The sequence below is a fragment of the Nuphar pumila genome, chromosome 6 (assembly GCF_984573655.1).
Source record: "Nuphar pumila chromosome 6, dmNupPumi1.hap1.1, whole genome shotgun sequence".
Lineage (NCBI taxonomy): Eukaryota > Viridiplantae > Streptophyta > Magnoliopsida > Nymphaeales > Nymphaeaceae > Nuphar > Nuphar pumila.
In genome coordinates this window covers 95,381,037-95,397,580 of record NC_143254.1, presented here as the reverse complement: position 1 = coordinate 95,397,580, position 16,544 = coordinate 95,381,037, and the positions used below count along the sequence as shown (strand labels likewise).

At 39.2% G+C, this 16,544-nt stretch overlaps 1 protein-coding gene across 1 annotated transcript; it reads left to right on the top strand.

Annotated features, from left to right (window-relative positions):
- Positions 1 to 5,813: 5,813 nt before the first annotated feature.
- Positions 5,814 to 10,149, top strand: LOC149835263 (ADP-ribosylation factor-like protein 8b). Its single transcript, XM_090010472.1, has 6 exons — positions 5,814 to 5,951; positions 6,594 to 6,675; positions 6,892 to 6,924; positions 7,115 to 7,236; positions 8,606 to 8,767; positions 9,736 to 10,149. The coding sequence occupies exons 1-6, from the start codon at positions 5,914 to 5,916 to the stop codon at positions 9,851 to 9,853; spliced, it is 555 nt and encodes a 184-aa protein (XP_089866598.1). The 5' UTR covers positions 5,814 to 5,913; the 3' UTR covers positions 9,854 to 10,149.
- The last annotated feature ends 6,395 nt before the right edge of the window (positions 10,150 to 16,544 follow it).

The following is a 16,544-nucleotide window of genomic DNA, read 5'->3' as shown; positions in this document are numbered from 1 at the left end:
TAGATGGACTGACATTATTTGTATCCAGCAGTTCAATCTTTGCTTGTCTCGTCTATCTTCGCATTATATATGACTCAGGTATTTCTTGTATCTTCTCTTGATTAAGTGCCTTTAATGCATGACGACATAAAATACCTTTGAATTCAAACATTTTGCACGTACATTCAACTGTTCTGTTGTCAACATTGCACGTAGCATGTGCTTTTTTCCTTTTTGGATGCTCTTCGCCCTCCCATACAACATGATATTTGTAAATATTCTCATATTGCATACGTCCTTCTATGTTGCAATTCATGATCTGTATAACCTCCTTCTTAGTCCATTCAAATACAGTTAGTGTATACAAATCTGCAAGTCGCATTAATATTTTCATGCCCAAAGTTACAGGGCGGGTGTTGAAGCATTTCATATCTTGTTCAAGCTCATTCTGTCTAAGACCGTCTACAAATAATTCATACTGTTCCATGAAACGAAACATTGTTAAACATGAATACAAGATTTTTTTTAATGTGGCATGCATAGATTCAGCTCTTTGTGTGCTTATCATACATGCACAAAAGTATTGTCTTTCATATGACAATGCCCACTTCTCTTTGTCTGCATATAAATGTTGTAACTACACACAATCTTTAAGGTCGTACATCTGAATCATTTGCTCTCAATCAGACATAAAAGTGATCTCGTATATGCTCTCAAGTACACACTTTCTAAACTTTTTATCAAACTCTGTCTTCTGATTAAAAATATGTCCTATGTTCTTTGCTGCATTTTGAAAGATATGCCACAAACATAGACGATGATGTGCATATGGACATACATGAGACACTACAGTCGTAATTGCATGATCATCATCTATAAGTACAGCTCCAGGGTGCTTCCCATTCATTACCTGTGTAAATACTCTAAACAATCACTCAAAGGTTTCCTTGGTCTGATCATACAAAAAAATGCCGCCTAATATGCAACTCCGTGAGTGATGGTTCACTCTGACAAACTGCATAAATGGTCACTGTTTCGTATTAATCTTCATTGTCGTATAAAAAACAAGCATATCATTGAAGCATTCATAATCTACTCTTGACTTTGAATATGACCAAAACATATTCACAGCATACTCATCTTCATCCAGTTGCATTGCACTAAAGAAACCAGGGTCATTGCTTGAATGCTTCTGTAGGTAATCAACCAAAGAACATATTCCTCCATTTTTCATGTTGTCTGACCTCTTTCTTCTCAAGTGGTTTCTTAGATCCATAAGTGTGAATGGTACATTCTCGCGACCACCATCTACGTGTGTGCATAAATTATATGTTTTCTTTGGTGCAATGTCAGTGATATCAGTTATTTTAGCAATTACAGCATGCGCTTTAGTTACTTTACGATGTGACCTTAATATAGGAGTCATAAATGAAGCGGCTAATTCATGGTTATGATCATTGATTAAAGTATGAACTACATATTTTTTATTCAGAAGTCTTCTTAACACCATTCTCGCTAGACAGCCACATCTTGAATCTGGCTTACTCTTTGTTGGATTTTCACTTGACTTCTTCCAACCTTGCTTAGAACAAATATATGCCTTTCTCACCATGACACCCTATGCATTTTTTGCCTAAGAATATCTTCTAACACTGAAGCCAAGTTTTAAGGCATAATCATTGTAAAATTTGTATGTAGCTTCCTCATTATTAAACTGCATTCCCTCTACGGGAACAAAGTCAAGTATACTATCATGTAGACTTGAGGTGCCTGCACCTTTGTCAAGTATATTGTCATGATCGTCTACCTCATTATCGAATTGCATTTCGTCTGCTGGAATATTCAAGTCAAGAGTGAATCCAATGCCTGCACCATTCTTATCATGTGTATCATTAGTGCACATATTCACCTCTTCAGGTGCGTCGATAGTACGGATGTTCGTTGCTCTATGACTTTTCAATGATTGAGATACATCATCTTCACTACAACTAGTCGATATGCTCAACACTGTTATAAGCAAAATATTAATTTGCGTTAGTCAGCGCATACGTTTACTACAATTTATTCAAGATGCATATAACAACCGCTATCGATTAGTTAAGCAAGTCAAAGAAACGATTGAATGAATCACAATATCAAAGCTACAACATAATAGCTTATAAATCGATAATAACAAACAGAATCATGTCTCACAAATCAATATTAGAAAACACATAATATCTTACAAATCGATATACGACAATTCAGCATAATATATTACAAATCAGTATATGACAATTGAGCATAATATATTACAAATCGATATACGATAATTCAGCATAATATATTACAAATCGATATTAACAACCAAAATAATATCTCACAAATCGACACTAGAAAATACATAATATCTTACAAATCGATATACGACAATTCAGCATAATATATTACAAATCGATATTAACAAACAAAACAATATCCCATAAATCGACACTAAAAAATACATAATATCTTACAAATCGATATACGGCAATTCAGCATAATATATTACAAATTGATATTAACAAACAAAACAATATCTAACAAATCGATACTAGAAAACACATAATATCTTACAAATCGATATACGACAATTCAGCATAATATATTACAAATCGATATTAATAAACAAAACAATATCTCACAAATCGACACTAGAAAGCACATAATATCTTGCAAATTGATATACAACAATTCAACATAATATATTATAAATCGATATTAACAAACAAAACAATATCTCACAAATCGATATACATGTCACTACAACCGTGATTTGTGTTACATTGCATATACTGAGTGAATAGACGATACTAGATGGAGTAGAGGCTCTTGCTCGCATCTGTAACCAAGCATTCTTGTCAACAGATCCCACTGCCTTACAAATATCTTCAAGTTTCCAATCATCGAAACGATAAAATCTACCTGCAATAACAAAACAATGCCTTAATGACACTCACGATGACATATGTTGTTCAACAATAGCATGGTGACATGGAAAGGTACTCACCACGCTTTAATGGCACTTGTTGAAATGTTTGTGCATCATTGTTTTTTTTCATACTGCCTAACAAAAATGAAGAAGAAGAGAAGATTATAAAAAGAGATGGCGCGACAAATCTCCTTATGATGCCCACCAATGATCGAACCAGTCGTTCGATTTATAGTTATCTCCATGAGGTAGGAACAAACCCAAAAAAGTTTTCTATCTAACACAAGGCAGGAACGAGAAGGCGGCCATGTGTTGTAACACAAGCTAAAAACAAAGGCGAAATATGCAAATCTATTTACGGGGAGCGGGAGGACATTTTCGTCCAATGCATATCTATCTTACGGGAGGACATTTCAGTCAAAAGCATATCTACCTTTTTTATATATTATTTTATTATAAAGTCATTGTGGGCAACATTGGCATATGAATTATTGCGGGTCCCAAGATATTCTTCCGCCAGAACACGCAAATTCGTGTTGGGGGAAACACACAACACCATCCGAAATTAAGGACTCTCTCTCTCTCTCTCTCTCTCTCTCTCTCTCTGAAAACTGTACTATAAAATAATGCCGTTTACTCTTAAGAAGCCCATCTTAAGGAAGCCCAAGACAGACCAGGCTGACCCACACAACAGGTACCCACTGTGGAGTCTGGTTTTACAGCCTTATTTCTTCGTTCTTGCCTATGTAGTATAAAATTGAAAGGACTTATGAACAGACAAAAAAGGTCCTCCACTCACAACTAAATAGATTGCTCGTTAAAACTCTCCTGGGTCTCATGGATAGTCTGGGTAGACTAAGCAATGGATGACAAGAAAACATTAATAATTGATCTGACTCGTTGGGCTTAGAAGGAGCAAAGAAGTTTGTGTGCCTGATCGCTTTTGGAACCCATTTTGATGTTGACCAATTGAACTGAAGTTCATGTGGATGTGGTTGAGATATTATACTTCTATAAAAAATTGTGCCACCTACTAGAACCAAGTACCAACAACCTTTACCCAAAGTACTAGTGACAGGTGTATTAGATTAAGGAGGCTTCCACTGCTTCTTTCTCCAACCCTAACAATTATAAAGTTTTTTTTAATGTTAAAACAAATTATATTTAATATAATTTATTGTACTTAAAATGTAATTAGAGTAGCATGATCCAAGTTGTTTTGCCTGGTAGATGCACAGATGATTTAGTGGGAAATAGACCTTTAGATCATGTTTTTTTATGAAAAATATGTTTTATGAAACGGAAAAATCAACATTACTATAGCCATTGATGGTTCATTGTCAGAAAAAATTGTACTCATTTTCAAAAGTCAGTTTTTATTAAAAAAAAACGGTTGTAAATCACATCCATGGAATCAATTCTAAAATAAATAAATAAAGTTTGCAAAGTCATTTGTACATGCAGGAGATTGCACAAAAATATAAACTTTAACTCATATAAGAATATGAGAACTACCATGTGAATTGCGATTTTCATAGATTTTTAATTTTTATTCTTGAATGTAACCACATGGATGTAATGTACATGCTTGGTTTTATAAGAACTACCGTTATGGTCGTCTTTTTCGTCCGTGCGACGCACGGGACGAGCCATCAAACATTCCCTAAGAGTTTAAACTACCTGATGTCCTTATTTGACAGTTTTCAAGAAAAAAATTGGCTTATATTTTAAATTTCAGAAATGTGAGACCCATATTTGAAATTAGGGAGAAAAAAGTTCTCTCCTAAATGGAAATTTCCCTAAAATTTTTTAGTTGTGTTTGATATATTTTGCGAGATTTTGCCTCATTGAAGACTTTCCTCGTTACGAGATTTGCGGCATATTTACTGCCATATCTGCATTCGGATTCGGGTCAAATCCGATCCTTTCTTTCTTGTTTTACACGTAAAAACCCTTCTTTCAACCTTTCTTCTTGTCGGATTGTGTTGCCATCCAATTTTCGTATCCGGATCAACTCCCCTACATCATATCTAGTTCCGAATTCTCGCACCTGGTTACTGATATTCAAATTTGGTCTTGGACCTATCTTGATCCAACTATATCTGATTCATTTTCACCCCTGGCAAATTTGTCAGAGAATCGGCTTCTGAACCAAATCGTTTTTCAAGATGATTCACAACACCAGCATGAATCAAATTGGATCAAAACCGTTTTGAATCGGTATATTTAAAGTTTAATGTTCAAAATTTTTCAAAATCATAACAATTAAAAATTGTAAGAAAATTTATATGAGAAGAAAAATACAAAAAACGAAGTAAATAATGAGTCAGGGGTTCAATCAAATCTTTAAATGCACATTTAAATACTTAAACATACAATAACGAACAAATACCATAATCAGCACAAAATATTAACAAAGAAAAAAACGATTCAGACTGAATTTCAAGAAATCGGTGAAGTGCCGATTCGATTCGATTTGGCCGATTCAGTTTGTCTTTGAGAGTATTGGTCCTTGGCCGGATGCACTTCGGGTCTGGATTCGAACTTACCTTTTTGAATTATGGACTGGGTTTGGACTAACATGATCCGACTCGTATCTGACCCATCCGTGGATGTGGGGCCCATTTCTCCTCGGTCAGGACGAATGGCAATCTCTCTCTCTCTCTCTCTCTCTCTCTCTCAAATCTAATCATTGATTGGACGACTCGGTTGTCCGAGACGTTATTTTATTGTGTTTTTATCTTCTTCAATCTAGTAAATACAGTTTTTTCCGTTAAGAGAGGGAAAAAAAAGGAAGGAGAAGCTGCTCGAGAGGGTATGAATCAAATTCTATTTAACGTTTATTTATGTTAAATTGTTAATATAAAGGTGTAAAAAAAAAAAGGATCACCGTTCGTTCAGATCTACACTACAAGCCCTAATCGCTCCCAACCTCCTCTTCCGGTTTCCCGGCGCCCGATTTCTGGTTTTCCGGCATACCGGCGATGGGGCTCTGGGAAGCTTTCCTCAATTGGCTCCGAAGGTACTCCCTTTCCGGCTTTCCCTTCTCTCTTTTTTGAGAGAAATTTGTCTTTTTTTTCCTCTTTATGCTCGTTGTGAAAAAGATCGCTCTTTTGGTGTTTTTAGACGGTTGATGGTTAATCAATCGATCGTAAATTTTGTAAAATCCTGTATTGAGGTGATTTTTGTCTGGTGATCTTCAGATTTTGATAAAAATTTTCCTTTTTCTTGAAATATTCACATGATGCTTTGGCTAGGTTTCTTTGGAGCTAATTTCGAGTTTATAAGTCTACTCATTGTTTCAATTCCTCGGTTGATTCAGAACTTGACGAAAAATCGGATATTTTTCCTGTGTTTTTCATCGACATTGCTATATGGGATTCAGTTTTTGGCATTGGATCGATTCTACGTTATTATTTGTTCGGAAAAAATTAGTTTTTTATTGCACCAGTTATGGGTTATGTAAAATTTCTTAGTTTTAAGGGCTGTATTTCTACTTTGCCTTTTGAAATTGTGAATCATATTCTGTTTTTTTTTTCGTGACGGGAGGATGCGGGCGGGCGGGCGGGCGGGCGGGCGTGTGGTGGTTGTCGATTGCGTGAATTTGCATTCAAAGTTTAATCTTATTATTCTTGTTTTTCAAATTTTTGTTGGGTGGGTGCAGCCTATTCTTTAAGCAAGAGATGGAGCTGTCCCTTATAGGACTGCAGAATGCAGGGAAGACGTCGCTCGTGAATGTCATTGCAGTATGAGTTCGTTTCTGTTGAATTTATTTTTGTCTGCTTAAAGTGATCATAATGCTGCATTGTCTTCTTCTTTGTAGTTTTCTGTGATTTTTGTTTTTTTCTGTTTTTAGTAACTGAATTTTTGTGGTGTTGATTGAGTTGGTTCTTCCTTTTACTGTTTTCCATTTTTGGTAACTGAATTTGGTGAGTGCTTGACTCGGTTCTTCTTTTCGGTAGACGGGTGGATACAGCGAAGACATGATTCCAACCGTAAGTGATCTCCATATTCATGAAAATCCATTGTTGGTTTTCAGTATTCTATTTATGCCCTAAGACTTATTGTAAAGGCCTCCTAATGATTTTTATGCATGGCTACCATTCTCCTCTGTAAGTGGTTATCTACTTGATTCGAGTTGTTAGCCTCTGTATTGAAGATGAAAGTTGTTACATTAACCTGCAGGTGGGATTCAACATGCGAAAGGTAACTAAGGGAAATGTTACAATTAAGTTGTGGGACCTTGGAGGTCAGCCCAGGTTTCGCAGCATGTGGGAGCGGTACTGCCGTTCTGTGTCTGCAATTGTGTATGTATCTCCCTTTGTGTCATTTTATTTCTTTTCATTCAGTTCAGAGTTATCTTCATCGTGAATGTATTTTTGCCATTATCCATATGACTTTATTTTAAATGCCCCAATATGTGTGATATTAATTGTTAAAATGAACTATTCTATCGTTTGGACTGATTAAATTTATTTCTATATCTATCAGGTTAGCATCTCCACTCTTCAAACGACCCTATATGTTCATGCTTATGGTAGTGCAAGAAATAGTCAGTTTTCATTGTCTACAGATGAATGAGTGAGGTTTTGTTTAGATGCAACCCTAGGATGTAGCTCAGAAGACATTTATGTGGGTTAACATATATTTTGCACCTTGGGCTGATTTTGTATGCTCTTGCTGTCTTACAATCAAATGAGATGACAAAAGTTAGGCATTTAGGGCCTAGGAGTATGCGGGTTGAAACTAGGAAACTAAACAATACTCCTGACAAGCTAAACAATATCAGATGTGTATCCTTAAGACCAGATACTGGTCTTTCTTCTATCCACATCTGCCCCTCCACCCCCACCCCTGGTAGGGTTGATAAATGTACCAAGCTGCTCATAACTCAGCTCTGTAATGAGCTTGTTCAGGCTAGGTCATATTCAGCACTATATTATGGTGTTGTTATGTTAGATGAACTGAGTTCAACCAAGGACTGTTTGGCTTGGGTAGGGTTTGTAAAGATAACATATGGATATTTTATAAAATATAGATGATATAATAATGTGTAAATGAACTGGTTGTTAGGCTTGACTTTAAAATTTAGATATAAGAGGTAGGAAGCTTCACTATCATTCTTTGGAAAACAGAAAACTATGTAAACAAGTCTTCAAATTCATTTTTTCTGTTCATCCATGTTTATATGTGTGTGTGTGTGTGTGTGTGTCAAAAGAGCCATCTCGGGCTTGGCTCATGCTTGTGGTGGGTTTGCTCCAATTTGGCTTAGGCTCATGAAAGGGAAAACACTGAGCTTGAACTTGTTGATTAGAACAAGGCAAGTTTGCTTGTTCGGTTTGTTTACCAGCCCTACCTCCTAGTTCAAATGTTGGCAAACTTATTTGTGATCAGGGTTGCCTTTGTCCCCACTCGCCACAAAATTTTAGATCTTAAAATAGATTGTTTCTTTTTAGTCCTTATTTTCCATAAAATATGGAAACTAAAAAGTTGCTATCTTTAAAATATGCAAATTCAGAAATTGGCTGCATTATATAACTATGATTTTACAAATTTACTAGTTTTTCTTGTCCTTAACTAATATGATAAGTATCTAAAATACATAATTTCACTAGAGGATGAAAGCATTTAACTGATGGAGTGGAACTTTGGCCTCTGATTTTCTCCATTATGCAGATATGTGGTTGATGCGGCTGACTGTGATAACTTGACCACTTCAAGAAATGAGCTTCATGATCTATTAAGCAAGCCTTCATTAAATGGGATTCCATTGCTTGTGCTTGGTAACAAAATTGACAAGCCAGAAGCGCTTTCGAAGCAGGGATTGACAGATTCAATGTAAGTGACTGTTCATCTTTGTTGCTTTTATGAAAACTCAGGATGTCACTATCTAAGAAAATCAGTATGGAAGCACATATTCATACCAACAGATGTAGACAATCATGCTCACTCAGTTATGTGAATATTTAGGTTTCACCATAATGCATTTTTCACATAAAAAATGAGTGAACAGAGTAAAATCAGGGAAAAATATATTTCTTGCTTGAATTTACCCTTAGCAATCTTTCAAGGACTCTCTTTCTGCCTATCTTTCCTTGGATGTTATGCATGCAGAAGGGTTACAGATTATTGATAGTTTAATTATTGACCCTCTGGCTCTGGAAACCGTGCATTTTAATCCACGCATTTCTCGTTGACAATTGAAGGTGAGAGGCCTATGGGATCTCGTGAAAGATTACTCTGTGATGCCACTTGTTTGACATGTTTGCTTAACATGACACTAAATCCTATGCTAAAGAGAACCACATACAGATATTTTGATTCAAGTTAGGGATCAGTTGGTCGAATTTAACAAGAAGCATTCATCAACATCCTGCTGTGGTTGAGCCAATATAACACCCACCAATGTATTATGAATATATTTAAAGGTATAAATCTGTTAATTATGATCACACTTGTTGCTCATTTTTTACTAGTTTTGCCACTTATATCTGCCAAATAAGTTCTACCTTTCATGTAGTCGCCCTGGGCCTCCTGGCACTAGTGACAATGTATTCTCGTGGTATTACCATGGTGATGGTGGTAATATTCTAGCTTATCAATTTATAAACCAACCAAAGGGCCACTGAGATGATGTATGCTAGTTGAAGACAGCCTTAGACATGTCCACAATAATCTACTGAAAGGTTGCATCGCTTTGCTATTTTACCACTACTAGTTACACTCACTTTGTTATTTATGAAATGACTAGGGTCTGTAGCTTCTTCCATTTGTTTCTGTTACCTAGAATGTGGCTTGTGATACAGGGGGCTCAAGTCTATTACGAACAGGGAAGTTTGCTGCTTCATGATCTCATGCAAGAATTCAACCAACATTGACTCTGTTATCGATTGGCTTGTGAAACATTCAAGGACGAAGAACTGAAAGGGGAGTTTCCTGTGTTCATAGTTTCGACTGTGCATGTGCCTTAGGTGGTTTGCTTTCTTCATGGATGGTGTGGATTCTTGGCTAACCAGTCTTACGAATGTCTGACCTGTCTCCTGTTTGCATGAAACAAGTTTTCCATTTTCTTTCCTATTGGAGGATCTTTGGGACTGTTCACTGCTGCGATTATGGATAATGTATCTTAACGTTGAGCTCTCCAATAGGGCTGTGGACCTGATTTTGTTTGTCATATTGTTAATGTTGAAATTGTGAATAACAATGGGGTCAATGATTTCTGATTTGTGAAGAAGCTCAGTTTTATCACCAATCAGTGCCTTTTCTCTGTTTATGTTTCCATGTTTCCTTTTTTATGTAGTTTTTGTGGATTACTGATGCAGGGCACAGCCAGTCATGACCAGGGCCTGCAAGATCCAAACGGATCCAATTTGATACTTTGATTTTTTTTTTTTGGTTCATAGCATATATTTAGGTATCGAATCCATATTAGATCCATATCTATTTAGGAAGATTACCAGATTAGAAACTTATCCATAGATGGTCAAATGAAGTAGTTTGTATTTGTTAAAATTAGAATTGCTCATCTATGAAAAGACGAGAGAGGTAGGAGTCAAAGGGAGTTCAGATGAAACATTGAAATTGATTACTTTCCAGTTTCCCTTTAATTTCTTGTTATTTCTTTAATTTGTAATTGTTTTCTTGCAATTTCCTGCTTTTTTAGTTAATTCTTAGTTTGGGTAGATTTTTTCCTGCAAATCCGGTTTCGGGTTTGCATCAGTTACATTGTCCTGAATAAACGGATCCTGGAGTAGCAAATGGACGTGGCTGGTTTCATCCAGGCCAGTCAATGGTAGAGAGCCAGAGGGCATCGTCTTTCCAGAGCGAGAGAGAGAGAGAGATGCTTACCTTCTTGGAATGAGTACTCGTAAGCTATATCCAATAAGCCATGCTATCATTGTGTCGTAGGTTGGAACGCTCATCTACCTTATATTGTTCTCTCAGATTCTCCTGGAAATGAAACCAGCAAGATTTTCCAATATTTAGTGGGAGAGGTTCAACTTGAACTCGGGTCAGATCTTTCAGAACCCAGCTTAATGCTTCTACCATCACTTTCCACTTTCCAGTCCAAGCACGACTTAGCTAAATATCTCGCCTCGCCACAAGACCAAGCTAAACACAAATGGTTCATGCTTTTTCTAACTTGATCCAGGTTCAGCAATTACAAACTTATGCTTTGGCCCAAGCAAATTAACTTGGCTAAAACCATATTTAATTGAATGTTAATCCCATCAAGTAGACTCTGCTTGACTTGGACTGGTATTATCATGCCAGTTAAAATCGGACCTGGACCTTACAGGGTCTCCTACCCGCACCAATCAGCTGACCTTAGGATCAATAAGAACCCCATGAACCTGCTCAGAGTGTTTTTTTAGATGAATGGCAAGAAGAGACCCTTCTGAAGACTAGTGGCGATGTAAACGGGTTGGATCTTGTTGGGTGTAAGACAATCAGATTCGAGTGGTATCCAAACTCGGATTTGTAGAGCCTATACTGAACCCACATCCGATTAGGGCATGTGTCCTAAGGGAGTGTTTGATTGTGCAGACAGCAGCATACATGGATCACTACTGTCTGTGCCCCACAAACAGTGAAGATGTGGGACGCTTGAAACACTGTCTTATTCATCCAACGAGATACCTTTTAGGTGCCCTGTGGTGTTCCACTCCTTCCCTTGGATGAGTGGTGTTCGGACAAGGGTGGAGCCACTGGTGGTATGGGCCCGTTTCTTTCCGTTCCACTGCCATCGCTAAAGGCATTTTAGTTATTTTATTAACGGGGATAGGGGACGGGGCTGGGTGGGGGAAAGCGTAAGTTCATCCCCGCCCCTGCACGGGTTTTGATTTTAACCTTCATCAACGCCTCCATCCCAGTTTCATGTCCTCCATCCTCGGTCCAAACAGGGCGGGGCCCCGTTTTCCCCCGGTCCACTGCCATCCCTACCCCCGCTATACCCTAAATGGCTAAATCCCTAACTCTCTCTATTTGAGCGAGCTGTGATTCTCTCCATTGTTACCAAAGTAGAATGTTGGTGATGAAGTCTTTTTTTCCTTTGAATCTTTGTGGGGTCTTATCAATCTGTGTGGCGTTTGCAGTGCCTGTTGTTCTTTCCTGGTATGAATCGATCTTCGCTTTTTTCTCATTTTTTCATCCTCCATTTTGCTTTGTGTGTGTGTTATTTGATTCACACGTAGCATATGTGTTGCATTTGAGGCTCCCCAATGAAGATCTTGTTTGCCTGATTGTGTTCATAGTGGTCTTTCATTCCTTTCGTTGCTCTCCTTTGCCGATTGACTGCTGTTCGGGGTCACTGCTTGTTGTGGACCATTTTGATGTATATGGTAGCTATAAGCTTGCTGCTTGCAGCTTTAAGGATGTTGAGGGGAACCAAAATGCCACCATATAAAGAAGATTAAGTTGCTGCTTGCATCACTTGGATGTTTGATGGTCCTGTTTTTATGGCTACAAGATTGATTCTCTTCCTTTTGATCTTTATTTTTTATGGATGGAGCAGGAGAGGAGGCGGTATTTATGAGAGTCGCATTGGTTTGTGCTTTTATTATGTGTGTATATATAAGTTATTTCAAAACGAATGTCCATGTAAAATATTGTTTGGGCTCAAGGCTCATGTCATTCCTTCATATCTTGAGACGACGGATTCCTTAGTTGAATGTGATTGGTCTCAGAGTAAAGCCTGCTTAACGTTTATTTTTATGTATAGAACTTGTTAAATGATGTTTAGTCAAGTTCGACCTAAATTGAGCATATGCAACTTTGATTTCTACTCATTTGCCTCTTGCAGTTAGAAGGAAAAACAAGATTATCTTAGTTTTAGTTTCAAATAACAGCAGTCCAAGCAATTTACCCGTTAAATCCATCCACTAGATCTAAATTTGGTTAAAGGGGGTGTAGAAAGTTGGATTTATTTACTGTTGTAGAATATTTAGAAAATTAAAGCATGATAGTAAAAGAGAACACATGCATTTGATGTGATTATGAAGAACATTCAAAATCCAGGCCGATAAGATAGCTTTATGCCACAATTCATCATTGATGATCACCACACTTAGAGACCAATTAAGATGTAATGAAATTATTTGATGTCCATATGCCTTTGGCGTAGAAAGTTGGATTTAGGTTTTTTTTGTTTCAATTATAGATGAGAATTTTAGGTTTTTTTTTAATTAGCATTTTTTTTTTGATTAAAATGTATTTGTTTTAATTAATTCAGTTCTTATTCACTTTTTTTTAATGACACTATGTAGTTCTTCAATTTTTTTGCACTCGCTATTATAGTTTATTGTCATAGAAATTAATTTTTCTTTTTACAGTGCATTTGTGCCTACCCTGGCTTAAATTCCTAGCTCTGCCCCTGTGTTGTGTTCGGACACTTGGGACAAAAACCAAAAAAGAAAAGGGAGTAAAATACCTGTGACAAAAACTTGACTTGTTCAGGACAGACATGTTCTACATACTTCTGTCCCTGCAATCAAACGCCTCCTAGAGATCCAGCATATGCATATTATTGGGTCAGATCTCGTCTGATATGGGTTCAAATTTGGACTTGGATGTGAGAACTGGGCAACCAAATCCTACTTGAATCTGATTTTGGTTGCACAATCTGATTAAACTAACTCGGATCCAATCAAACATCTGGCCCTAACCCGAACAGGTTACTACTTGAAATTGGAAAAACTCTCTCTCTCTCTAATCGGCTGGCCTGCATAATCGGTGAATCTGAGAGTGGTTCTTCTGTCCTCCCAAAACCCTAATCCCCTTTTGCGGTGCCTTCGTGAACTTGCCGGGCTCCACCAGAAAACCCTAACCCCCTTTTGCCGTGCCTCCCACCGGCTTCTACTGCTCATCGATTGCTCCTCCGCCGTTCCTCCCAAAACCCTAATCCCCTTTTGTGGTGCCTTCGCAAACTTGTGTGTGTGTATATATATATATATATATATATATATATATATATATATATATATATATATATATGGGAGCGATCGGTGTCCTCTCAGCTTCTCTCCCATTGTTCATGATGTGAGGAACAATCTCCTTCTCTCTCTCTCTCAGTTTGGAATCGAAAAGAAACAACCCCCATGGGGGGAGGCAACGGCCAAAAGTCCAAGGTAGCACGTGAGAAACACATGGAGAAGATGAAGGCCGCCAACGATGAGCGCAAGAAGCATCCGCAGTTGTCCTAGCTCCGTGTCAGTTTCTTCTTCTTGCTTCTGCCCGGTGGATCTTTTCCTCTACTATCATCATGTCCTATTCTCTATGCTATTTCTGGGGTCTTTTCCACACCAACTCTCTTCATGTCAACCAGCAGACACTTCTCTTCATCCAAGACACTTTGAACGACTGGAGCTTGGCTTTCTCTCTGCGCCAGCATGGCATTGTCGTTGCCCTTCCTTTTCGCCTTTATTTCAAGAAGTTCTCTTCCCTATCTGAGGTTCTTGACTCTTGTCTGGCCGCCGGCTCACTTCAGCACCGGGATATCTGGCTCTTCATTCGTTCTGTTAGGTCAGAACCTCTCGTGGCTTGCTTCATGAGTGCTACGTCGCGCGCCCCCTTCTTCTTTCGTCTTCTTTCGACCCTGGATAGCTCCCGCACTTGGCAAATCGTCAAGATGTCTTGGCAGCATTCTTTGAGCAGCCGCTTAGCTCGGTTCGTGCTTTCTCATGCTAAGCCCGGCGATTGGTGGTGTTATGTATGTCTTTCTCTGAATTTTAGGAAGCGCAGGGTTTGCCATCGTTGTGCCTCCTCATTCCTTCCCAGGCGATATCATGTCTGTAAGCGAAAGCTAGCACCTCTGCTCCACCGTTTTAGCCACTTAGCGCAGCGCCCAACGCCCTCCATCATCCAGGAGCATAATCATCCTAGTTTTTCTAAGTGCAGGGATTCCTTCTCGGCTTCGGTGCAGGTGGCTAACCTGCATGACCTCTCATCCTCGTTTTTCGGTATTAAGATCGGATCTTGCTGGGTGCCGACCTCTTTGTCGCCCTCTACGCCCATGTCTTTCTTTTGCCGGGAAATCCTTCTTCCTTCAGGCCGGCAGATCTGCAACCAGTGCCTCCGGCGCTTCACGCGGCAATCTTTGCTCCTCTAAGTCGGATCTTCCTCAGAGATCTGTGTCAGCCAAATCTATTGAATTGCCTTCGCTTGGATTACCTTCCTCCAATCATGGCTGTCATGGGGCGGTGTTTCTTCCCCTTTCCGTGGCCGCCTCTGCACGAGGGTTGCTTTCTGCCTCAAGTAATCCACCGCCATATCAGATTTCTACCTCTAGCACTCCTTCCCAAGGCGTGTTGGTTGATGACTGCAGTTTGATCGAGTGCTTGCCTCGAATTTTGCCCTTATGTTGGCCAAGGTGGCCCCTCGTATCTCCCATGTGCTTGCCGCCGCCTTCTGTTGTGGAGTGCTCTCTTGCAAAAGTTGAATCATCGAACCGTGCTTCAATTCTCCAAGTTTCGGCATCGGGTATCTGCGCCTCATTTAATGACATTCGGCCCAGGCAGCGGCACGCCTTCGTTTGGCATTCCTTTCATGCAGGTGGGACTTCATTGTCTCAGAGGCGGCTTCTCGTTTCTCGTGTCCCCTCGCCGCAATCCTCATTGGCGGGGCGCTCGACCGAGGTCCTGGGATATCTCTACAATGGCTCAGTTTCCCAACTCTATCTATTGGCTCCAAGCGCCTATTCAAAGACTCATGTCTGTCTTCTACCCTATTTTCAAAATTTTGGCTCATCATTGAGGACAGGCTCTACCACATCGCTTGGCTTTCCAGCTTACTCCTCCTTTGCATGAGACTTTAATTCCTTGAGTAGTGGGGTCTCGAAGGTTCTTCTTTCCCCATGCACTAGCCATTTTGGATGTTCATCTACGGTAATGGCTATCCTCGTTCATTGCAATTATTCTGCGATCTGCATCGTCTCTCCCATGCTAGGCTCGCCACCTCCATATCCTGTAATTTCTTGGTCATCTTATCCACCATCTGGTTCAGCTGCCTACCAGGATCCGAGTGTTGAAACAGACTTCAACTATCATATCCCACCATCCACTTTTGATGCCGCTTAGTCTCATTTCCTCGTCAATGAGTATCAGTGTCGGTGAAACAACTCAGATTCTTAGCGTCACTATTTCTCAAGAGCAGCTTCAATTCACCAAAGATGCCATGCTAGATTCCATCAGCTCTTGCGCTGACCTAGTGGCTTCGTCAGTTTCTTCAGAGCAAGATCAAGCTTCGCGAGGTCAGCTTCCTATACTGCATTGAGTGGTTCCTGTCGAGGGAGCCGTCGTCGTCGGTATCAACTAACGGTGCCCGCAGCCGATTTCTCTTTGAGACAGTCAGCGCGTTCACGAACCATGAGGTGTTTTCCTGGGTTTCAGTTATAAAGCTCCTTTGCTGGAATATTAGGGGTCTTAACTGCCCCTCTAAGCGCCTCTTCCTGGCGAACTGGATCCGTAAAGAAAAGCTGGACATCGTCGCCATTTGCGAAACCAAGATGGCCGAGATGTCGCGCTCTGTTGTTTCTGAGATTTGGAGAGGTGCTGACTTCGTTTTTAAGCCAGCTATTCATTTTGTCGGAGGTATCCTGATTATTGGCAAGTCCTCTATC

Excerpts from the sequence above, each read along its gene's own strand:
- LOC149835263 (XM_090010472.1), top strand. The coding sequence starts at position 5,914 with ATGGGGCTCTGGGAAGCTTTCCTCAATTGGCTCCGAAG. Across the intron at positions 5,952-6,593 it reads TTCCTCAATTGGCTCCGAAG|CCTATTCTTTAAGCAAGAGA; the intron begins GTACTCCCTTTC and ends GGGTGGGTGCAG. Across the intron at positions 8,768-9,735 it reads CAGGGATTGACAGATTCAAT|GGGGCTCAAGTCTATTACGA; the intron begins GTAAGTGACTGT and ends CTTGTGATACAG.